The sequence below is a fragment of the Orcinus orca genome, chromosome 13 (genome assembly GCF_937001465.1).
Source record: "Orcinus orca chromosome 13, mOrcOrc1.1, whole genome shotgun sequence".
NCBI lineage: Eukaryota > Metazoa > Chordata > Mammalia > Artiodactyla > Delphinidae > Orcinus > Orcinus orca.
In genome coordinates, this window is record NC_064571.1 from 43,075,825 (window position 1) to 43,101,557 (window position 25,733).

At 33.5% G+C, this 25,733-nt stretch overlaps 1 protein-coding gene across 5 annotated transcripts in view; it reads left to right on the forward strand.

The window, feature by feature from the left end:
- FANCL (FA complementation group L) overlaps window positions 1-25,733 on the forward strand; it is a 78,620-nt gene that overhangs the window by 20,974 nt on the left and 31,913 nt on the right. For all 5 annotated transcript variants that reach the window (XR_004477376.2, XM_033407273.2, XM_033407269.2 and 2 more), the window contains 2 exons: window positions 11,156-11,252; window positions 16,220-16,288. Coding sequence is in view for 4 of the 5 variants with exons in the window: in XM_033407273.2 (XP_033263164.1) it covers window positions 11,156-11,252; window positions 16,220-16,288 (166 nt within the window). In the remaining variant the exon portion in view is untranslated. The remainder of the gene's footprint in view (window positions 1-11,155; window positions 11,253-16,219; window positions 16,289-25,733) is intronic.

A 25,733-nucleotide genomic window follows, 5' to 3' on the forward strand; every position in this document is an offset into this window, starting at 1 on the left:
TGTTGCAAATGACAGGATGTCCTTTTTTATGGCTGAAAAGTATTCCACTATATATATATATATATACATGACATTTTATTTATCTGTTCATCTGTCAGTAGACACTTGGGTTGTTTCCATGTTTTGGCTATTGTAAATAATGCTGTAGTGAACATGGGTGTGCAGATATCTCTTTGACATTGTGATTTTGTTTCCTTCGGACATATACCCACAAGTGGAATTGCTGGATCATATTGAAGTTCTGTTTTTAATTTAGAGTGCATACACATTTATAATTGCTGTATCTTCCTTGTGGATTTTCCCTCATCATTAAATGTTTCTTTTTGTATCTAGCAATATTTCTTGCCTTAATGTCTACTTTGTTAGATATTAGTATAACTCTACTAGATTTTAATGCTCTGTTGAAATTCTCCATCTTTTTCTCTGTTTTTTTTTTATGGTGGTTTTAAAATTTTTCTACCTACTCCCATAATCTAGATCCCCTTGAGTCTCTTTTTATTTTTTAATTTTTTTCTTGTGGTTTTCTGTCATATAGTCCTGGATCTTGGCATTCCTAGTGCTTTTATTAATTTTTGTTAATAGGCTTAATTTTTTTAGAGTGGTTTTAGGGTCATTGCAAAATTAGGAGGGTACAGAGATTGCCCATATACTTTCTGCCCCCAAATACACGTATAGACTCCACCATTATCAGCATCCCCCATCAGAGTGGTACATTTGTTACAATAGATGAGCCTACATTGACACATTGTTATCACCATTGTTATCACCCCAAAACCATAGTTTATATTAGGATTTACTCTTAGTGATGTACATTTTATGGTTTTGGACAAATGTATAAAGACGTGTATCTGTCATTATAATATTGTACAAAGTAGTTTCATTGCTCTAAAAATGCTTTATGCTCTACCTATTCATCCCTCCCTCTCCCCTGACCCTTGGCAACCACTGTTTGTTTTACTGTCTCCATAGTTTTGCCTTTTCCAGAATATCATATGGCTGGAATCATACATTATGAAGCCTTTTCAGATTGGCTTATTTCACTTAGTAATACATATTTAAATTTCCCCTCAGTCTTTTCATGGCTCATTAGCTCATTTGTTTTTAGCACTGAGTAATAGTTCATTGTCTGGGTGAACCACAGTTTATTCACCTACTGAAGGACATCTTGGTTGCTTCCAAATTTTGGCAGTTATGAATAAAGCTGCTGTAAACATCTATGTGCAGGATTTTCATGTGGACGTTATTTTTCAACTTTGTTGGGTGAATACCAAGGCCTAGACTTTTTTTAAAAGCAGAGAGTAAGGGTTTTTCTTTATTTTCACAATTGAATCAATACAAAATTGAATACTGTATAACAAAAAAAAATGTAAAACCTTAAATCTCTGTGTCTCTTCTCAATAACATGATTGCTTTTTCTTTGGGGGGAAAAAAACCAAAACAACAAAAAATACAAAACGGCAAAAGGGGAGAAATGAGGAAACTGGCTTAATTTGTAGGCATTCTAGTTAATGCCCCTTTTTTCACTGTCTTGGCTGTTCTTCTGTACTTGCCCTTGGCCATTCAGGCTGCAGTGCTATGCCTAATAATATTTGTTGAGTGTTGGAAATTGTGTATGAAAAAGTTTGGAAGCTCCAGATGATATTTTCTTCTACAAAGGGTTTACTTTTTTCTTTGCTAGGAATATAAAGTGGGGGCAGGTTGCCATAGAGACTGAAATGGTTCAGGGTGGGTTGTCATTTTTGCAGGGTTCTTATTGCTCCTCTCCCTCTCCCAGGCTATAACCCTCCAGAGCTTTCAAGCAAGAGCCAAGTGTGCTCATTTGGATTTCTCCCTTGGTCGATCCTAAACGCTAATCTTTGTCTTCATTAGGCTAGTTTACCTTTAGCCCATTAGGGTCTGGGCTTCATTTTGGGCAGTGCTTCATATACCTCTTGTTGACTTTGCTTTGACCGGTAACCCTCCAAGGGTTCCCACTGAGAGCTTAGGGATGTTCACTGGGACTTTTTCCCACTGGTGGGTTCTAAATTCTAATAAATTTCTCCTCAGTATTATGAGATTTCTAAATATTATCCTTTGTTTTTCATTGGCTTACTGCTTGGCTTTTTATCCTCTTATCCCTTGCAGTTTATTAAAAGTTTTGATGGAAAATTGCCAGAATATATGGCCGCAGTCTCTGACCCTACCTTTTCACCAGATTCTGGCCCTTTAAGTCTGTTATTTTTATTTCTCTATCCTCAAGAGATTGCCAGAAATGCTGTTAGGGGTTTTTTTTGTTTTTTTGTTGTTGGTTTTTTTTGTTTGATTTTTTTGTTTTTTGTTTGCCACTTACTAGTAGCTCTCTGCCTGCGCCATTTACCCAGATCCTCCTTTTCTTGCCCTATGCCCAGAATTGCTAAATACCCTGAAGGAAAAATGGCTGAAGTGTTGGCTTACTTCTCCTCTGTTCCCCCTTCTTCAGGACCTTGGTCCTTCAAGTCCTGGTTGCTTTAGCAATTTTTTTTGACATCTTCAAACTTTTTTTTTTCTTTTCTCTTTCATCAGGCTACTTTAGTTGTTCTCAGTGGAAGTTTTGGTCTTCAGTAAGGTACTCCATTTTAGCCAGAAATGGATGTTACATATAATTTTAAATGTACTATTATGGTGATATTGAGGACCGGTTAATGCGTATTCATGAAATTCCATTTTATTTGATAAGGTATCATTCCTGAATAGGATTTGGGATGGATGAAACCTTTTTTAGAAAATTTAGCAAAACAAGGGAGGGGAGAGACAGAAGACAAGTAATGAATTGAGATGCACTCTTAACAATTCTGCTGAAGTTATGAAGATTTTTCTTGAGGCGTTGATGTTATGGACGTGATCATTCTTTGGATTTAAAGTGATAGAAAAGAGAAAAATTATTTTGACTTATTTTCTGATGCTTAAATGTTAAGATCTTAGTGTTTAGAGGATAGTTAGGAATGGAGGAAGGGTTTGGAAAGGGAAGAAGAAATGTTCTTCTAGTTTTATTTCTGTTATTTTGATATAGTCAGTTTGAGGCAGTTTTCTAAGCAGATGTGACATTATTGGGAGAACTCCAGTAATGAAAATCAGTTGAAGCATTGAGTATGCAAATACCAGATTTTTGAATTGTTCATTTTTTTCCACCTATTATTTATTGAATGCCTATAATGTAAGGCAGTGAAGATACACAAGCAAGACTTAAGATTCCTCATGGAACTTATATCTAGTGGAAGAGTCAGAATTTAAGTAGATGGATCCCAGTAGTACTTAATTCTAACTCAGATAGGTACTATGGTATATACTTACAGGATTTTTGAGAGCTGTTAGCAACAAAGTTATAAGAGAAATAGTGGAAATATATAAAATATTTTATGGAATAAATGTTTTTATAGATAAATAGGAAGTACTGACATTGCTTTGCTTTATATACATTGTTCTGATAGTGGAGAAAAAGGAACAGGTCTCTAACTTAGGTAATAGATGAAAGCCAAAGGTAAGGATATGAATGCCTCCACCATAGCATTCATCACAATATAAATGTTTGTCTCCTCCTTAGATTATTATATATAGGAACTTCCAGTTTTAAGTTCCTGCTAGCTACTTTATAGAGTTCTTGTTTAATTCTCAGAATAAGTTTCAAGATACATATTTTCATCCCCAGCTTTGTATATAAGATGAGCGTACATTGCCAAGGCTGGCTGCATAACACTGCTCAGGCTTTGGCGTGAATGATGGCTCCCTGGAGTTGTGCTGTGGGGATAGCTCTGGTATGGAGCCTTTAGTAAAGTTCCCTCAAGTACTTGGACATAGCTTTTATTAGTTTTCAGCCTCAAAGTGTGACTATCGCACCATGGATAAAATTGGCCATGTGCAAAATGATAGTTTTGAAATCTGTTGCTTAGATTGATGAAAGCTCATAGTTTAATTATAGTGACTAGGATGCATGATTGAATTAGAATATACCTGCTGTTACCTAATCATTAGTTTCATAGTCTTTACAAATAAACAGTGTGTTAGCAGAAGAGAAGTTGTCTGCATGGATTGATTGTGAGAAGCCAAATAGTATGATTTTGTCCGTATTTATCCAGCACTGTCTGGCGAAGTAAGAACATCTCCTTTCAGTTTTATTTTTGTGACTTAATTCTTAAATCGGGCCTGGTATACTTGGCACACTGATAATACTGGGTTTCAGGACCCTCAGAGCTACAAATGAGACCTGAACTGTGCTGTCCCCATGCTAGAATTGTTACTTTGTGAGGTGATGCCTGAGCAGCTGTCTAGCTTCTTAATTTAAAATATCTTTTAAAATGACACACATAATGATTTGCATGACAAATTGATTTAAATGGATTTTCAGAATCTTCGTGATTCCTAGACCAAATAAAATATCTGTATTTTACTTACACTCTAAATAATAATCTTGTAGATTTGTTAGTGGAATAGTAAAATCTGATAATAAAAGAAGGATTTTTTTTTTAAGGTAAGGAAAACCTTGCTGTGTTTTTAAATTACATACTTGACATATCTAATCAGTTCTATAGTATCAAGCTTTATAAAAAATTAAGTTAGAAGAAAGGAAATGTTTAAAATATGATTGAAATCTTTCCTTTTTCCTCTATATTCGTATATCTTTTTTTTTTTAATAGAAATGACATTGAGAATTAGTAGCTGATCTTAAGTTTGATTGCTATTATTGTAATTTCGATACTTGTTTCAACTTCTTTAAAAACACACTAAAAACAGCAAGTTGTCCTAAGGGTAAGATGAAGTTGTGGATGATTTTGGGTGTTATACTGGCTCAGAAAGGTGGGTGCTGCAAAAAAGTGTCTTGATGGGTTTCTATTAACTTCTGCTTGTGTTATGTTACAGAATGGCTCATTAAAACAGTAAGAATTAAACAGAATTCTTGGGGTTTAATAGGATTTTCTGTTTGGTATTAAGAATGTCCTGAAGTTGAAAGCTTTGTTTGCTTTATAGAATGGCTGATTTATATCCCACTTTACCTAGGATAGTCCTAACTTATGCCTTTTATCGTGGCCCCTTTTAGTCTCAAAAGTGTCCCAGTTCAAAAGAAATGCATAGTCACTTTATTTATAGGATATCTTATGTTTGTTTTAGTAATCACATGGTCCTAGATAATTCAGAGCTTAAATGATTCAAACAGGGGTAGTGACCTGATGGTTTTGTCCTTTTTAATGTAGCATATTATTTATCGCTTAGAGTGAGTAGAATTAAACTATTTGGCCTTTTAAATTTATTTTGCGAAAGAGCTGACTTTTACTAAATTTGTTGTGCTGCTGAAAGATTGTCAACATGTATTAAATTCGATTTTTAATTAAGTCCAATATTTTTGAAATGGACTTAATTCATTGATGGTGATATCTTCTATAATTTCTCAGTGCATTTCAAAGAATTATATAACATATTGGGAGAAATGGAGATACTTGTTAATACTAAATTAATTCCAGTAATGAGACAAGGGCTTTAATTCTGGCTTATCAGCTGTGTGACCTTGGGCAAGTCACATAACCTCTCAGAGCCACATACTCTTCATTTTTTAAATGCAACCAATGATGCTTAGTAATGAGGGTTGAAAAGAAACATAAGTTATGTGACTCAAATAATTCCTTGTGTAAAGTAAATATAAAGTTGGTGAGATACTGGTTCACCAAAAGGTCCGACTATATATGAGTTTTACAACATATAATTAGTGTTATGATTTAATTATGATAATTTTGTTGTATAACGCATAAGAATATAGATGTGAAAAGTATGAATTTCATTCTAAATGACCTTTATAAATAGAGTGCTTTTACCTCATACATATATCCAAATCACTGAATGCAAATTATATGATAGTGAAAAAATTGTCCTTCTAAACATTGGTAATATGCTTAGAGTATCTAGTTAAACAGAATTTGCATTAGTTGTTTAAAACTTACATGCGAATCAGTAAATATGAACCAGTTTGACAGCAGCTTGTTTATGTTCATATAATACATAGAGCATTGACACATACATAGAAAAATAAAACTTTCATATTGCTTATTAAAAAAAAATCTTATCTGATTGGGAGGCAAAACTCAACACGAAAAGGAGCAGTATGAGAGTTTAGAGAAAGGTGAAGTTCTTTTGCGCTACGGATAATTTAGGAAGTTCTGAGAGGAAGTAGATATTGGGAAAGCTTGGGAGGCATATAGAAAGCCTTAAAAGGGTAGGAATGGGGGAGGCAACTTTGTAGTGATGGAAATGTGCAGTTCATTTTTGGACTTCGGAGTGGATCAGTTGCTCACATAAGAGGATTAATATTAGGGCCGGACTGAAAGGTCTTGACTGTTAGGCTAAGGATTCTTTATATGCAGGTGATGGGGACTCACTGAGTATTTTTGAGCAAGTGGTTGATATGATTAAAAAGATATTTAGGAAGATTAATCTAGTTAACGGAAGGCAGGATAGACTGGTGTACAGAAAACACAGGGAGGAAAAATGTTAACTAGGGAGGTTGTTTTTTGAAGTAGTTAATGCTTAAAGTTGAGAGTGGAAATGGAAACTTTGGTGCTTTATTAAAACATGAAGGTCTTCAGTCTGCCTTTTGATGTTATTAGTACATAAATGCATCTAGATATTTAATGGAAAAAACTGTATAACTTAAGCTTTTGGTCAGAGTAAGTACAGTATTTCAAGAGGTATAAAGCACATTCATTCTGTTTTTCTATACTGATAACATTCACCTATTAAGAAGAACAACAAAAACCTCTCTGAAGCTTAAGTATTAATATCCCTTTCAAATGTTTAAAAAACTTAACTCTTGGGCTTCCCTGGTGGCGCAGTGGTTGAGAATCCACCTGCCAATGCAGGGGACACGGGTTCGAGCCCTGGTCCAGGAAGATCCCACATGCTGCGGAGCAGCTAAGCCCGTGCGCCACAACTACTGAGCCTGTGCTCTAGAGCCCGCGAGCCACAACTACTGAAGCCCAGGCGCCTAGAGCCCGTGCTCCGCAGCAAGAGAAGCCACCGCAATGAGAAGCCCACGCCCCACAACAAAGAGTAGCCCCCGCTCACCACAGGTAGAGAAAGCCAGTGTGCAGCAACGAAGACCCAATGCAGCCAATAAATAAATAAATAAAATTAAAAAAAACCCTTAACTCTAAGTTTAGTGCCATTTTAGTTATTGCAAGCAGTAACTTATAAAGAAATGCAGCAAATGACAAATGCAAAGTAAAGTGCGAAAAAAAGTATAGTGTTTTATTTCTTTAGATTTTTATATTTATGTTTTTATAATTTCTTAGTCAGTTTTGGAATATGTCTAGCTAAGTAGTAAATACCTAAACTTATAAGTTTTAAATGTGTTTATAACTTTTCAAAAATTTGAGCTTTCCAATAATGAAAGTTGCCCAAGTGTATTATTTTAATAAATGAGTAGAAATTATTTATTTCATGTTGTTTAAATTGAGATATCCAACTTACCAATAAAAGAGAACATTTGAAATAGCCTTTTTTTTTTAAGACAAACTGATTTTAATATTACTTGTAAGAGCTTATTGCTGTTTTCTTCCCCTTTAATATCTCTTCTGTAGACCAAACATTAAGATATTCCTTTCTGTTGTGAATAGATACAAATATTGATTATCTAGTTAAGGTACAGGCTGAGCTGCTGTTAACAAAGAGAACTCCAAATCCTCAGTGTTTCAAACAAAATAGAATTTTATTCGTCTCTCATTTAACAGGTCACAGGTAGGCAGGTGGTCAAGAGTGAGTTGGTGGCTTTGTTTCACAGGGTCATACAAGAGCCCAGGTTTCTTTTGCTTTTCAACCATACACTGGTTGCGCTGTTCAGCATAGTAGCTACTAGCCACATGTGACTATTGATACTTACATTTAAATTAACTCAAATTAAAAATTTAGTATTCATACTAGCTACATTTTAAGTCCTCTGTAGCTACATATGATGAGTGGCTACTGTTTTGGATGGTGCAGATATAGAATACCTCCATCATCGCAGAAAGTTCTGTTGGTCAGAGCTGCACTAAGAGGTTGTTCTTGTTGGCATGGTCTTTGCTGGGTCATATTGGCCTAAGTTCCACTCTACAGGAAGGGAGAATGGGCGGGATTGGGGGAGGGGTAGCCATGATTTTCTTATAAATGATCCAAAAGGTGCACATATCACTTCTGCTTGCAGTACACTGGCCAAAATTTAGTGATACGCTGATACGCAAGGACAGTGGAAGGGTTGCTAGCTGGATAGAGTGTACCCAGCTAAAACTCGGTTTAGGTGGAGTGCTACAGTAGCTGGGATCCTGTTACCAAAAGGAAGAAGCTGAGAATAAATGCTAGAGCACATTTGCCAATCTCAGTCACATGTACCAAACGTGATAATAATCACAATTAATTTTCTCCTTCTTCCCCAAACAAAGTAGACAGGAATCAACATGGGTAAAATGTTTAATTTTAAATGACCATGCTGAGATTAACCTGAAATTATAAATTTTTAAAAGTTTGAATTTTGTCTTAAAGCTTAACAAAATTAACCTTATGATCCTTTTGACTGCAGGGCAGTATTTTGAGCATAAGCCTGTTTTTCTCTAATGTATTATTTCTACATCTTAAACTTTGTGTGATTGCAAACAAAAGACTAGAACTTTAGTTTATTTCTGTCTTATTTTATAGATGTGCCATAATGATTTTGAACATGTTGATGTCAAGCAGCAATGAGAAGTATGAAAAGTGCTAGTTGGTGGTTTAGTTGTTCCTTCTCTCTCCCTATTCCTTCTTGCTCTCTGTCTCTGTATATATTCATCATGCTTCTAAACTATTTAGGGCTTATAATGAAAAGCAGCAGGCTTTTTCCATACCATATCCCATCCCTGGTCTTACACTTTGAGACAAACTCTCTGAAATGTTCATGTTTACAAGTACCTTCTGTATTTCTAAAAAATATGCCTATATTCAGCGTTGCTTGATTGATCAGAATTACATACTGATTAACTACTGTAATAAAAATGGATTTAGTTTATATACTGCCTTCTCTCTCCCTTCATCACTATTCTTTTATTCTTCTATTTGCTTTAATATTTCTTAAACTTCTTTCATGTCTGTTCAATTAAAGATGGTATCTCTTACTCTCAAATTAGCAATTACAAAATTTAATGTTTCTTATCTTCCCTCCTCATATCTTTCTCCTTCTCAATTTTTGTTGTCTCTGTTTTAAATTGCAATGATCAAATATATTTACATTAGTTTCTGTAACTATAATTAAGTCTGCTAGCTTTGTCTATTGCTGAATTCTAAAAATTGTAATTAGTAAGCAGTTTAACTTTTTATGACTACATAAATATTTTTCACTGAAAAGCTAATGGTAGAGCAATTACCATTTTTAACATAGCTTTATTGTTTATGATTTAGTTTAAAATTTCCTCTTCCGATTTTTGTTTCTCGTATTTTTAAAAAATTTCCTTAATTTCTTCCCACATATAAGTAATACCCTCTGTTCTGTAGACTTCCTTTTTTTGCCAGCTGTCTCCCTCCTGGAGCCCTCTTTCTCTCTCCTCTAATCTCTTTCGTTACTCAGTGCTCTTTTGACCACTTGACATCTTTATAAAGTTTGTTGAAAATTTGCTTTGATTGATGCTATTCCTTCTTGTGCTTTTTATAACTGTGGGATTATGCATATCTTTTTAAAATTCCTTTTTTCTGTGTGTGAGTAGAGAGAGGATATAAATGCATATGCTCATCTCAACATCTTGAATCTGAAGTGTTGATGTTTTCAAAGAGTCAGATGCCCATGTATCTAACCCTTACAGTCATACTGATAAAACTTGTGATAAAGTCTCAGGTTGTAAATTTTTGAGGGGAGGGGGATATGAGACATTTACAAATAAAGCTGAAAGAAAATAATGATTAACTATATAGAGTCATTGATATTTTTATGTAAATAAACATTTCTAGAATAATTTTCTTTTGTTTTCTCAGACTCGACTTTTTATAGATTATGATAAAAAAAATTTTCTGTTGATAAAGATTGTTCTGTTTTACTTTTTATTCTATTATTGAAGATATGTATCTTCAGATTTAGATCTGTTTTTCATTACAAATAGTGTTCCACAAGTTTATTGCCCAGAACTTCTTGAAACTGACCCATTTTACCATTATATCTGGCCAGTGACTAAACAGCATATAGTGTTGTTAAAAAAATGTTTCCTAGGTTAGGAGGCTAATGTTAGTTTTGAACCCTAACAGGTTTTACCATCAGTCTGGGTGATAAGTTGTGCAATACTGTTAGGCTACTTTCTATCTTTACAAGAGAATGGTATTGTAAAAATGTCAAAAAAATATCCACATGCCCAGTTCACTAGTAAATATACTGCTAAATTTGAACCTTTTTGGCAGTAGCTTATGCTTCTCAAGGGACCATATTTTTACAGAATGATATATTTCAAAGGGTATTGGTTTCCATTGTAAAAAATTCATGCATTTAGAGCAACTTAAAGCCAAAACAATTGTGCTTGTGGTATGTGTTTAAAATATTAGTCATCTTGAATACATGCCCAGGTTAAGTGTCAGAAGCTATATATTGCACAAAAAGAAAATTTATTGTTAGGAGACCAGGCTGTACCTGTGCTTATACAGCATTTTCCTTAGAGGATCAATTTGAGTATGTGAACTAATACTAGCCAGGCTTTTGTACAGTAACATTATTTATAATAAAGGAGAAGTTCATTGAGGAGAAAAACAAATAAAGGAAGCATAAAAGTCTCATATTGTATGAAACTACAGAAATGGATCAAAGAGTTTGACAGGAAGTTTAATGTGTACATAAGTAGAGTCTGACAGGAACATGCTGTGTGTGCCAAAGGTTCCGGTGATGGAAAACCGAAACATAGTGCTCACTGACCACAGCATGAGCCTTGACACACATTGTAAATAATCCAGAGATCTATGACTGCATTAAGCACTGGGCTGGTGTATTAACGGCAGTAAATCTATAGCAGCATAATGGGATAGCATACACAAATTCCTCTGATTAGTTTTTGTAATGGATTAATAGGAATATAGCAAATATTTTCATTTCAAATCCTACCATCCTCCAACCTCACCCTCCCCCCAGCCCCACCCTCTCTATTGTGATCGTTTTTTATTCTCTTCTACTCACCAGGCTTGTGTATGTGGATACTTGCTTTAGTACCATCAAGTTAAAAGCCGAAGATGCTTCTGGTAGAGAGCATCTCATCACTGTCAAGTTGAAGGCGAAGGTATGTGCTTCGTTAAACTGTTACTGTGGCCAGGAAATACTTTGGGAAATGAACCCTGTGAATGTTTTCAATGTAAACGAGTGCTGGTTGCTTCTAAAAGTATATATATGACACTTAAAATTTATTTTGGGGGACTTCCCTGGCAGTCCAATGGTTAAGACTCTGCGCTTCCAAAGCAGGGGGTGCAGAATCGATCCCTGGTCAGGAAACTAAGATCCCACATGCTGTGCGACACGACCAAATAAATAAATTATTTGGGAACGCCTCAAAAAATGTATTCACTAAGTTTCCCAAAGCCTACCTATAATTTCATGTCACTGTTTTAATTCAAATTTGATCAAAATATAGTAAAGAAATACTACAAATAAGGTTTGGCAGCCTCAAAGTACCATAATGTTATTTTTGTAACATCCTATGTAGAAAAGAGTTGGAAGTGTCCACTATTCCAATTCCAAGTAAAGTTCTACTGAAGAAAGTCTTTTGTCTTCAACTCCTACTGTGAATTACCTTTGTTGTTCTTATTTCTGACTTCCCCCGACCCCTCAAACACAGGCACACACATATGCATACTTTCTTCTGTTGTCTTGGCTGAAATTTTTTTACTTCTCTGTTTAAAAATTTTGCAAAGGTTATACACTTCTATTTATAGAGCCCTTACAGGCTAGTCGTCTATAACTACTCACTAATTTTATTGGCACAAAACATAGCTGTTTCGTCTTTATTTTTTAATTATAGATTGTGAATTTTGAGAAATAAGTGGAATAAGCAAGTTCAGGTTATTAATCATTTACTTAGTAATCACTGGGGAAACATTAGACTTTGAGAAAACCAGGTCATCTAACTTTTTTTTAATTGTCCCTAGGAGTCATCAATCAACTCTTTTTCATGAGATTGTAGTGATGAAAAGATGAGTTGTGTTTGTCCTTTTTAAAAATGTGCCTGGCATTTAAGCTTTTCATGAGAGAAAATTAATATATAAAGCTGTACTGGGTGACACAGAAAAGTTGGTGTCTTATAGTGCCTCTATATCAGACAAATTGAGAAATGACTCATTCTCTTTCTTACACACAGAATGTTTATGTATAATTTCGAGATTTATATGTAATAAGTTTTGAGAAAAAATTAGTGGGATAGAAATCTTTGTAAAATAAGTTACATGAATATTTTTATTAAATGAAAAAGTTTTTATTTTCTTTTTTAATTTTTAAAGGTGTGTTTTTTTAAGATCAAGGAGAAATCTGCCTTTATCCTTCCAGAGTCATATACTGCCAGTGGCAAGGGTTCTGTCATTTTCTTCAAAGTTTTATTTGTTTATATTTTGTACATTGATAAAAGTTGCTTTGCTGCTATGAAGACCAAAATGAAAAATTTAAAATACATCCTGTCCCGATTCTTTTTTTTTTAAAGCCTCATTTTTGGAGTCTTTTCTACTAAGAGATAATGATTTAAGTCTACATTGCCTATCACTACAGCTACAAGACTTTATTATTAATTTTGATTAATGACATTATTGGTAGTATTGAGAGGGAGGATGTGTAGCCATTAGTATGGTCCATTCTGTCTGCTTTTTCTTATAACTTTTCAAGGTAGATAAGGTGACACTTTTAACATTTCTCTAGAAGATATTTTCAAGTGTCAGTTTTTGCAGCATCGATAGCTGTGAGCACTGTTATGGATGCCCTGGCAAGAGAGAAGAGAAAGCTGTATTTGAGTTAGTAAGAAAAAGACTTGCATTTAAAAAAGAAAAAAAAGACAGGCTGAAACTAAATGAATCTTGTGTTGGTATGATTTATTAGAGTCTTTATTTGTCCGTTTAGTTTGGTTTTCATAGAGACTAAAGTTGTCTTTTAGATGTGGTCATTTCTTTCTTAGGAATATTTGGGATTGCCAGTTAAAAACAGTGAAAGCTAAAACTTACATGTTAAGAGTACATAATGCAAAATCTTAATCCAAACTGAATTTTAAAGGGTCAGGCTCTTTTTTGACAAACCTTACAACACGCTTGTTTTTGTAAATACACAAACCTCTATTTCTTTTATCTGATATTTTTTGATACGTAGTAAAGAAATGCATTTGTTTTGATTCCTGAATACATACTCTCCCAATTCTGCCACTCTACCTCACTGTCTCCCAAAACCCACAAGGAAAACAATACCAATTTTGTCTAGACATCCCCCATTAAAAGTAAGTATATAAATCAAAAAGAAATACAATGAGAAACAGTTGAATTTTGTCAGTTTTATAGGTGTGTTTTTATGCAGTATTTACAGTTCATCCTAAACCATGGGATGAAATTTTTGTCTTCCTTTAAAAAAGAAGTAGCCTAGGGCTTCCTTAGCTTTGGCCAAGATCAGAACTACTTGAAAAACGAATCATAGATATGTTTCAGAGGCTGGGCACTCTGTCTCTGATGGCTGTTTTTGTAATCTGCCGCAATTTGTGTGTATTCTTTTGCTGGGGGGGTCCAATCACAGTTTGGGTTGGGTTAAATTTTTCCATAGAAAAGTATACTATAGAGTCTAAAAAATATTGTTTGTGACAAAAATATATACTTAATATTATATAATAATTATTTTCTCTTACAGTTATTGATTTGATTGAATTGTTTCAACTGAGACTTGTAAAACTATATTAATGAAAAATTATAAATTACTCTGTTTTTCAATTAGTTTCTTTAGGTGGAGCTTTTGTTGTTCTTGTCACCTGGATTTCTAAAGTGAAGCTTTTGGCAGTTAGTCTCTAGTGGCTTTGTATATACCTATAACTTACTGTTGAAAAATAATCTGAATTTTGACAGTCATTTTACAATATTCAGTTATCGCTGTTGTAGTTAGTACTACAATACAAACAACTCCAAAAATGAGTATCTAGGATGCTACTGCATAATTCATGTTAAATCATCCAGAAGTGTATAAATTTGTGCTTTTTAGGTTCAATACAGTTATGTAGCATTTATTATATTATATAAACAGAATTGATCTTGGAAGTGAATATAATTAACACAATATATATACATTTAACTCATAGACAGTAAAGCCACAAACATATGGATCAGTCTCATTTATTATATACATATTTGTATGTTTGCATAATTACACCTAAAATATATATTTGAATGTTATCTCAGATATGTGGCATCATATTATATTTATTATAACCTGCTTTTTGTTTAACTCCCTGTGGATCTCTTTCTTTATCAGTACATATGTGCCATTTACTACCCTGAGCCCTATTTGAATGTAGGATCATATTCTCTTTTAACATAATGTGCCCTACGTACTTAATGACTTCCAAAGTTAAGACACTTTACTTGGTTTATCTACTCTGTATACAGTAAACATTAAGTTCATACTCTTAACTGGGTTGATGATTGTTTAAGTTAGAGAGTTGATATTGTTCATTGTCAGCTCAGTAGATGATAAATAGCAACTCAAGGTGAACTAAATATTCCATTTTTGACCCAAGGAGGTTTTAAGTGTGCATTATTATTTTTGCAGAATATTAACATTTTTTAGAGGGAAAAGAGATTTTACAGTGCTTTTAGTTGAGTTCCATCATTTTTACATATAAAACAGCCAGAGAAGTTCAGTGACTTATCCAAGGTCACAAGTTAGTTAGCAGCACTAGAAACCAGAGAAAGCTAAGATCTCTGCCTGCATTTACTTTGAGATAATCACATGCCTTATAAAAAATAGTGTACAAATAGTTTTTCCAGTGATTGCAGCAGTTATAATCTGACGTACATCATCTAATAGTTTGAATTGTCTGGAATAGGGCTTCTTCTGTAATCCCAGCCAGACCTTTCTTTCTTTTTTTCCTCTAACTTAGAGCACTGTTATATTTCTATATGGTTTCCTGTATATTTACCTTTGTGTTATCACTTCTGCATAGCTAGATACCATTAGTCAGAGTATACATTGATAGGTTTATTTTTAACCAGACTGTCATTGTAACTAAATGTTAATTCTTTTCCGAGCATTGATTTCAAATGGGCTGATGTTTGTGACAAATACTATAGTGATAACTTTTTGTGCCCTTTTGCTATGCAACAAAGTAGTTAAAAATAAGAGGATGAAAAAAGTGAAAGTCTAAAACTTATTTTAAACATTTTGTCAAATGAGAGAAAGGAGTTTTCCTAAAACTAATTTTCATGTTAGTAAATTTAGCTTTGTATTGGAAAGAAATGAGCACTTTAAAAATTACGTGTGACTTTCAGGAATCCAGACTGAATCTTAGAGAAATCATGTAGTACAATTCTCTAATAACAAAATTGATTTTAAGAAAAACTACCTTTTGTCTTTCTTAACTTAGAAACCTGGTTAGTCCTATGACTATTATTTTTTGTATAAAACTATTGAGTAATTAATTTTCTATTTATCAACCATGAAAAGATTTTTCTTAAAACTATTGTTTTCCCTTAATAAGCCAGAGACATTTCGTTGTTTCTTTTTATTTATCTTCTGCTAAAATTAAATGCTTTTTTTGTGGAAAATACTTCTTTAATTGATAATTATATGTGTTCATTTTTGTGCATTTCTTGATTCTTTTAACAAATATTGTCTCTTTTAACAAGTGTCTGAGGCTATTCGAGGTTAAATTTTAGACTGAAAGGAAATTAAATATCAACCATTTTGATCTCTCACTTTAAAGATAAAGAAACTGAGATTCAGTGTGGTTTACCCCTCAAATCACATTAGCAGCTGACCTGACACTGACTTAATTCATTAGTCTTTTTTTCAAAACCGGTTGGTTTGGCACCCCCAAATCACCAAACTTTGTACCTTTTGAGCTTAACTTGACTGTTAATCAGCTCTTAATATCTCTATAGTAATAGAATGGAAATATTGATATATAATACATTTGCATTTATAATAATACTTTTTCTAATATATTCAGTTTTTTGAAAATATTTTATGTGAAATTGTCACACCGAAGCAAAAATGACCTAACTTTATGCTTTTTTATAGTACCCTGCAGAATCACCAGATTGTATTGTGGATTTTCCTGTTTCGTTTTCTGTTTCCTGGACACCACAGGTAAATTCTTAAATTTATTTTAAGTAGCTAAAAAGCACGTTCTGTTTACTTATAAGTGGCCATTATAGATTACAAGTGATTTTTTTCAGTTTTCTTTAAGCATTTATTTATAAACAGGACTTTGAGAGTGTTAAACTTGAAGAAGCTCTATTGACAGAAATTTTACTTTAAATTTAAATCCTAAGGAACTCTTTATAAAAGCAGTGAGCAGTAGGTTAAAAATTGGGTGACATTTTTCAGACATAATATCAGAGAATCTTTTTCAGAGAATGAGTTACGACTGAAAATATAAACCCTGCCATTTCTATTCAGTTTTTATTGTTTTAAAGTGTTTGTCCTTAGTTCATCCTTGAACTTAGACTATACTGTTTTTGTAAGTGCTTTGGAACATTCTTACTTTGAGTAAAGAATATAGGAGATTCTTCTACTCCTGTCAATTTCTCAATACATTGCTGATATTTAACAAGTTAATGTATTTAGGAATGCATTGTAAATTGTACCATTATGTGGCTAAAATATGGTATGATTATCAACAGTTCTATCATCACCATTCACGTGTGTGATTTTTAAAGATCTGGCAGAATGGTGGTTAGATTCAAAGAACAGTCTAATGATGACAGGCATAGTCCTTGTCTCACCAAGTAAATTGATACCAAAATGAAGAGAAACTTTCTGTTCTTATGCAAAGCGAAACAAAAATTCCTAGTGACGTTTTACAAATGTTCTCTAAATAGAGACTACCCTTATTTTTGTTATGAAGTTTTGGTAGGTTCAAGTGAAAATTTATACTTATATTTTAAATTATAATATATAGAGTAAAGTAATAATTGTCTTGTATATGAAGTTAGTTTTAAAAAAAAAAAGCCTAACAGGATTTAAATGGTCTTGTGAAGGGTCAAATTTTAATCATACCATATATATTTTAAAAATAGTTTTCTTGTTTTCTTCTTTTAAAACAAAAATCTCCCTCCTTCCAATGGAAATCAAGAAAACACAGCAAAATAAAGGGGAGGAAAAACCCTGTGATTTGCTTTTGATATTCTGATATATGTTATAAATGTATAAGAAATACTGTTTTGATTGTTTTTTAAAGAATTGGAATTATACATAAATTGCATACTTTTTAAAAAACATGAATATACATTTTCTATTTGGCTCTATAAACTTTATCTTTATGTATTATGTGAGGTCATGATATAACATTGTACCTAGATCGTATTACTCTTTCCAGATATGCTATCTCTAAATTATAATTTAATATTTATTAAAATCCCAAGATCCAACCTTGGGAATATGTTTTTGATGAGTTTCCTAGTTTTTTAAATTTAGATAATCATAAAAGTTTTCCCCAGACTTTAATCTGTGAAAAAGTTTGCATCTCCACAAAAAGACTGTTCAGCACTTACCTTATCCTGCCATTTAGCAAAACTAGTTTGTGACTTTAACACTAGAAAATCTTAGAGGGCAATTTCTTCTGAATTTTCTATCCCTACTTAACACCAGCTCAGTGCCTTGCACATATAAGTATGGAATAAGTGTTTATAATATTAATTCAAATTCAGATTTAGATTTAATTGGGTCATACGTCAAGTTTTCTATTTTGTATTAGTTTTAAGAATACAGAATTAATTAGTAGTAACTGGAATGTCATAAATTCTTTTTTTAAATTAAAAGAACATACTAAAATTCTTAGTATAGTACAGATAAAAATTTGGATACCATTTTAACCACAACTGAAATTTGACATGTTTAATATTTTGTCACATTTGCTTCAGATCTCTCTCTCTCTGTCTCTCAGAAATAAAATATTCTGGGACCTAAAACTTTATCCCTCTTTTGCTTCTCTCCTTTCCTCTTTCTTTCCTTCTTTCCCTTTCTAGAGGTAAACCACTTGACTGGAATTGGTGTGTATGCTATCCATGCATACTTTTTTGCTACATTTGTTTATGCCATATTCTATAATATTTTTGCAGTCTGACCTTTCTTATACAACATTGTTTCTGAGATTTACCCATGATCTTATATCATTTTAAATGCTTTATATCATTTCATTATATGAATCCATCAGTTAATTTATTCATTGCCCTACTTATATGGTTGTTCACAATTTCTTTCTTAAACAGTGCTGCAGTGAACATTCTTCTGTGTTTCCTTTTACATATGTGAGACTTTTAGTGTGGTTTATGCCTAGAGGTGAAAATGCTGTATTGTAGGGAATGCATCTCTTTGAGATTACAAAATATTGCCAAGTTATCTTCTAAAATCGGTTGCATAACTTTATACTCCTACCCAGCAATGCATAGTAATTCCTACTTTCCCAAATCCTTTCTAAGTCTTAGTCTGATTTTAGTGTGACCTTAATTCTTATCAAAAACTGATACTCATTATTATTGTGTTTATCTTTGCCTACTTAAATTTTTGTGTTTTATTATAAGCATTTCTTATATATTTTGAATACTAGTTATTTATTGGTTATATGGGATATAAGTATCTTCTCCCTGTGGCATGTTTTTTAACTTTGTATATGATACATTTTTTCAATCAGAAGTTTAACGTTTCAGTGTGGTCACATTTATCACTCTTTTCGTGATTTCTGCTTTTTGTGTATTGAATGAGAATATCTTCCATATCTTGTTCTGAAAAGATATTCTCCTAAAGTCTGTTATAAAAGTTATATTTTTTTTCATATTTAAGTATGAGATAGGAATTGTATTTACACTTGCCTATTTTATATATGCTCAAAGAATTTGGATTTATCTTCATTTGTGGCGGTCTGGGGTGATTTCAGTTTTTCTTTTACATAAACCACTAAAATTCAGAAAACTTTCAAAATATACTATTTGCCTCTTGTTAGAGTCTAGCTGTACATCGTAAGCATTTTGGTGATACTGCCAGCAAGTATGAACTCTTGAGTCTTTTTAGATGTGATAAAAGTGTTGGCAATGTTAGTTTACATTTTGGAAATATGAAGCAACATCAAACTTCTTTGCTGTGTATCTTTTATCATTGACCTATTGGACACAATTCTGCTTGTGGGAGTTCCCATCTTTTTTCTTTTTAAACAATTTTTAAACAGATGTGGTTCTTAAGCGAAATAAATGTTACTATTGTAGTCTAATAGCAAACTTATATTTAAAAGATTGTAAATAGCTTCCAGATAATTGATTTTAAAAAATTCCTTGTCTGCTTTTTGTACATTTCCTCTTTGGATTCAGTGTTTCTGGACTTTAAACTTGGAAGATCTTTATTTTCCTTTCTTTTTGTAAAATAATAGGCATGGCTTTGTGGCATCCATATTAAAAATGGGTAATTTTCCTTATGGTCCCTGTCTTCCTGCTGGGTTGATAATGTTTTGATGTATTTTTCTTTTGCTCTGATGAGAGGTCTGCTGCTGCTGCTCTGACATATTCATTTGGATGAATAATTATAACTTGCACAATGTCAAGCTGAAGATGGTAGGGTTTTGTGCGTCATGACAAGCCTAGTAGCCAGTGCAGGTGTCTCACAGCATGATCAGCAACAGCCAGTGTATTCTGGCTCAGAGGAGGCATTTAGAGTAGTAAGAAATCAGCACCAAGGGCAAGGCTGCTGCTACTACTGCTGCCGTGATATGTGCCAAAGAAACACAAAGTGCTTCTCAAAGACAAGTGACTGCACACCTCTTCTCAGATACTTACTTGTTTACCCAGTCAATTTTGTCTTATAGATTTCAGGATAGAGTGTAAGAGCATGTCATGATTTTTATCTTATTCTACTTCCCAACATCACAAATGCTCTGAAATCTGCTACCCTTTCGACTTCTATATATAGGTCATATTTGTGAATATTGTTGACTGATGAGACCATAGAATGCTCTAATGTAAGATTTTAAGTGCACTGACATTAGTGATTCTATAAAAACAAAACTAATTTTCTCCAGGTCACTGACGAGCCCAAAATGGATGCTAAAATTGCAGTTTTACCTATAAATGTGCCATTAAGTGCAGGCTTGTGAACTGTCTGTGTCACACTGGTTGGAATTTTCAGATTTGGTATGATACATAAACAGTGGTCTTTATATTTTTTATCATGTAAATCTCATATTCTTGGAGTAATGCCATGAATACAAGAAGAGCAAAACCAATGATAAAGCCTCTGGCTGATAATCTGATGGTGAATGAAGAAATTGTAATTAAAGGAAACAGTCCTATTACATAGCAGGGAGCATGATCCATTAGTTAGAGCATCAGACTAGCAGTCGGGTATCCCTAGGTTCTGTTTACAGTTCAGCCATTGACTTAATTGTATAATTTCAAACAAGTCACATGACTGCTCTTTGCCTCAGTTCATATGTATATGGAAATAATAAACTTTTTCTCTTTCACGGAGATCTTAAAATAAATTTGGTTTAAAACAAACAGAATCCTAGGGGAAGAAAACTCTCAATATCACACTGTATGGATCCTGAGGAAGTTCTCCTTTTTTGACCTACTGGATTATCTTTCTTTCCATTTTTCTCTCTGCTGTCCTTGTTGGAGAACTCATAGTACTGGATTTTTGTTCATCCTTAAATTGGTTAATTAAATATACTTTTGCCTTCTTGGCCATCTTATTATTGCTATAATGGTATGGATAAAAAGACATCAACGGAATCAAAACAAAGAAACTTAGTTCATTATTGAGATTATGTGATATGGTAGATCTGTGTGATATGGTCTGAGCTATTGGACTCATTAACCTATTAACTGCCTTTCTTTTTTTTTTAAATAACATAATTTATTTTAAAAGGACTCCTACATTGATTTTAAAAAAGAGAAAATACAAATAAGCAAAATTAAGAAAATATAAAATCACCCTTAATGCCTTCATTTAGCATTGGGATCTCACTGGATAATAGTTCTGAACCTACGCTTATCACTTAGCAAAATATTTTTTGAAACATTCTTGATAATGCTGTGCATTTATTATTCCAGGTAATCCTTAGAATAATGTAGTTTTTAGTTATAATTGGGTTTACATTTATCCATCCAATTAAGAACTGTTATGTTCACAGTCTAGGAACTGCTTATCTCTACATTTATTTAGGTCCCCCAGTTAAGTAGCAGTAGTTTCTTAATCCACATCTTGTACATTTTTGTTGAGTTTATTCCTAAGTATGAAGTTTTTTTTGCTTATTGTGAATATGATCTTTTTTTAAAAATCTTATTTTTTAGTTTATTTTTATAATGTGGGCAAGCTATTAATTTTTTTAAGGTTATACTTTAATAAAAGTTGTATATGAACATAAAGAGTTAGGTTTACAAGGGTTTTTGTTGTTTGTTTGTTTTCTTTTTAGACAAAATGGCATGTCCTAGCCTCCTTCTCACCTTTTTCTCCCTCTCCAGGGTCAACTACTGTTAATTGTTAGTTGATCCTTTTGGTGTTATAATAAAATTTCTATCATTACATGCTCTTGTAATTATACTACTTTTTGTTTGTTGGTTTGGTTTAGGCATTATCTGTTAACTTTCCACTGTAGATAATGGGGAATTTGCTGTTTCTTCTACCTTTCCCCACTCCATACACACATATACTTCCTATCCTTCCCAGATAGTTATCTTGTAATTTTGATTATGTCAATATTCAGTGTTTACATTATTATTTTGAACATATATGTATACTATGCAGAGATAAGCCATGTAGTTAATTATTATTTTTCCTTTGTTGCCCCAGTTTTTGTTACCACCTAGAGTTAACAGTTGTCTTTTTCATTTCCTTAGTTTTCTGTGTACTTAAAACTCATTCAACCCACAGTTTTCCATCAGTTGTCTAAATCTGCTCTTAATCATCTAAGCTGGGTTTTCTATTAGCTTTACTTTCTGGTAAATTTCATCAGCTTTTCCTAATAGCCTTCCTGTTGAGTTTTTTTTACTTATACTATCATGTTCATTTCTAAGAGTTTACTTAATTGATAAATCTTCTCTTGTCCCCAGAGATACTAATAATATGTCTTTTTTTCCATCTGAGTAGTTTCTATTTCCTTGAGTTGCTCTTTTTCTAGGCTTATCGTCTTTGGTTACCTGCTCGTGATTAAAAGTCAGCTATTTGAAAGCTCTGAGTGCGAGTGGGGCTTGTCGACTGTGAACTTCATTGTAGAGTCACCTGAGTAGATCTCATAATGGGGAACCCCAAGTGTCAGTATTTTAGGTCTTTTTGATTAATTGGTCAGATTTCTTGGAGAAGACTCTTCCAGCCTCTGCCTAGAAGTCACTGAGCAAGCAGAAAACGCTCCCTTGAGGCGAGAGTGGAGCAACACTGTTGGGCAGGAAACAGCAGTCTGAATTAGTAACATTTAACTCTATGGCATCCTCTACGGATAGGGCTGAACACCACGCAGCTGTAAAAGAGAAGTGCTTACAGAGTGAACCTCCATTATCACAGGCAGATAGTGAGAGTAGATTTGGAGTTGAGGGGCAAAAAATGATGTCCTAGCTACCCCATGGTATTTTCAGACTTTAAAAATTTGGCCATTCTTAGTTCTATGTAGCAGTAATTTTCAGTTTTATTGTTTCTTGCTGATGTCTACAAGTAGATTTTTTAGATGATTTTTTATCCAGTGGCTTTGTTAAACTCTTTATCTAATAATCAGTAGTTCATTGAATTTTCTATGAACATAATCATATCATTTGTAAACGATAGTTTTATTTCCTCCTTTGCCATCTTTACGCCTTTCTTTCTTTCTTTTTTTTTTTGCCTTACTGTTCTGGCTAGGATATCTAATAAACTGTGAAACGTGAATAGTAAACACAAGCATTCATGTTTTATTCCTGTTCTCAAAGAGAAGTCTTTGTTTTCATCATTAGGTAGATTTTTGCTCTATAGTTCTTGTACTGAAATCCTTAACCAATAATTAATAGAATTTATTTCTGTTTCTGGTTTGCTAAGAGTTTTGTTATAAATGAAAGTCGAATTTTTTCAAGTATATTTTCTCTATGTTAGATAATCAAATGGTTTTTCTCCTTTATTCTGTTCATGTGGTGAATTATATTGTTCGATTTCCTAATGTTAAATAAATCTTGCCCTCTTGAAATAAAACCCAGTTAGGTTGTGGAGTATTTTAAATCTATATGTTGATCAATCAGTTGATTGGTCAGTAGATACACACACATACATATGTTCGTATACACATATACAATTTCCAGTATAATATATTTCCACATTCTGTTTCTTTTCCATCTATGCTCATAAGAGCAATTCCTTTGTTTTCCTGCTTCCAAAATTTGGTTTTATTGCCTCTTTAGTTCTCCTTGTTTTTGTGAGATTATGCCTTAAAGGAAAAAACAACAACAATATAGTAAGTTTGGGGGTGGGGTAAAATTAGATCTGTGTGTTCAATCCACCTTCCTTACCAAGTAGCTGTAACCCTCTTTTTGCCTAATGTTAAATGTGTAGTTTATACTTTATTTGAATTCTAATGTATAAACTAGTTGTGAACATAATGTTAAAATCCTTTTCATTGCTTTCACCCATGGGCTGCTAGCTAAAGTGCAGTATTAAAAGTTTTAAATAAGTATGCTAACTATGAATGGGGTTTGACATTTCGAGCTAGAGGCAAGTGATGAAAGAAATAAATCCTCTGACTTATTTTCTTGCCTTCTTGTATAATTTGGAGGGGATTAGTGTGGGAAGTTTGGGGTTCTTTGGACATTCATAGAACTTAGGTAAGATAAGTAAGAGACCTGACTCACGAAGATCTAGTAGGGAAGTTATATCCTATTTTTAGTGCTTCATTAGATGAAATTGTGATTCTGTCATGGTCAAGTCTTTCTTCTTTTTTCAGGTTACCTTGAAAAAGTACATAAACAGAAAATCAAGAAGCAACATTTTTTTCAGTGGGAAATAGTTTAAATGCAACAGGCATTTAATATCTACAGATGGTCCCTGACCTAATTTGACTTAGGATTTTTCAACTTTACAATGGTGCAAAAGTGATACACATTCAATTGAATTTTGATCTTTTTCCTGGTTGGTGATAGGCCAAATGATGCTCTGCGATGCAGGACGGCAGCAGCCAGCCACAGCTCCCCGTCAGCCACTCTGTCACAAGGGCAAACAACCGATACACTTAGAACCATTCTGTACCCATACAGTGATTCTGTTTTCACTTTCACAGTATTCAATAAATTACAGGAGATAGTCAACACTTTATTATAAAATAGGCTTGTGTTAGATGATTTTGCCCAACTGTAGGCTAATGTAAGTGTTCTGAGTGTGTTTAAGGTAGGCTCCGCTAAGCTATGATGTTCCATAGGTCTGGTGTATTAAATGCATTTTCAACCATTTAACTGGACATAATGCCATCATAAGTTGAGGAAGATGTGTACTGTATGTGTAGCACTGAGCTGGATCCTAAGGAATTTAAGGTGAGTTAACCAGGTTCTAACATCCTAGGGTAGGCTTTCAGGAGTAACTTTTCAGTCTGATAAGGAGATAGGTACTTAAAAAGATAATTTCAGTAAAATGTGTTGAGTGATGTGTGTGGTGAGCCATTTTGATAAGATGGAGAAGAGGTACATAATTTAACCTGATGTGGTCAAGCAAGTTTTCTGGATAAAGTGTTACTTGAGTTCAGTGAGTCTTGAGAAGTGAGAAATTAGGCTTGGGAGGACACATGATACTTTAGGAGAGAACTGCTGTAGGCAAAGGACAAAGGCAGAACATTGTAGGAGATAATTCATGCATTACACATCATTTGGAACTCTGTAGTCAGAGATAAGACTGGAGCTTTTGCTTAGAGTTAGGCAGGGTCTGCTATACCAGTTCTGATGGTCTTGGACTTTATCCCAAAGTGTTGGGGTTATAAGGAAGAAAGGTGGCATGGTCACAATTTTTGTTTTATAATAGCATTTCTCAAAGTGTTTTTTTGTTTTGTTTTAGGCTATTAATAGGATTAAGGTGGAGAAAGGACTCTGATCTAATACACTTATGAAATTCTAGTTTTAAGTTCTGCTATTTCTTGATTTAGGATTTCTCATCTTTCTTGGTATGCCAAGATGTATTATAAATCTCTGGCATGACTTTTTTTTTCCTTCCTCTCAGAGCACCTCTGCAGATTAGTTTTCAGCAAAACAAGTTTTTTTTAAATAGGTCATTCTGTTTGTGTAGAGGAAGGTTCTAAATGAGAATGGCAAGACTATAGTGAAGAAGACTGAGGGGCAGCTGTGTACTTACCCATGCAGGCAGTAATTAGGGTCTGTTCTAGGTTAATGGTTGCAGGGAAGGATGAAAGGGGATTGTTTGGGAAAATTCCACAGATAATATTGATAGAACTTGGTGATGGATTGGGCATGGGATCCCATGGATTACTGCCACTGCTTCTGGTGGGGGTAACTAGATTAGATAGATTGTAGTACTGCGAAGTGAGGTAGAGGATGCAGTAAGAAGAGGTTTAGAGGCAGATTCAGTTTGGGATTTGATGAGTTTGGCA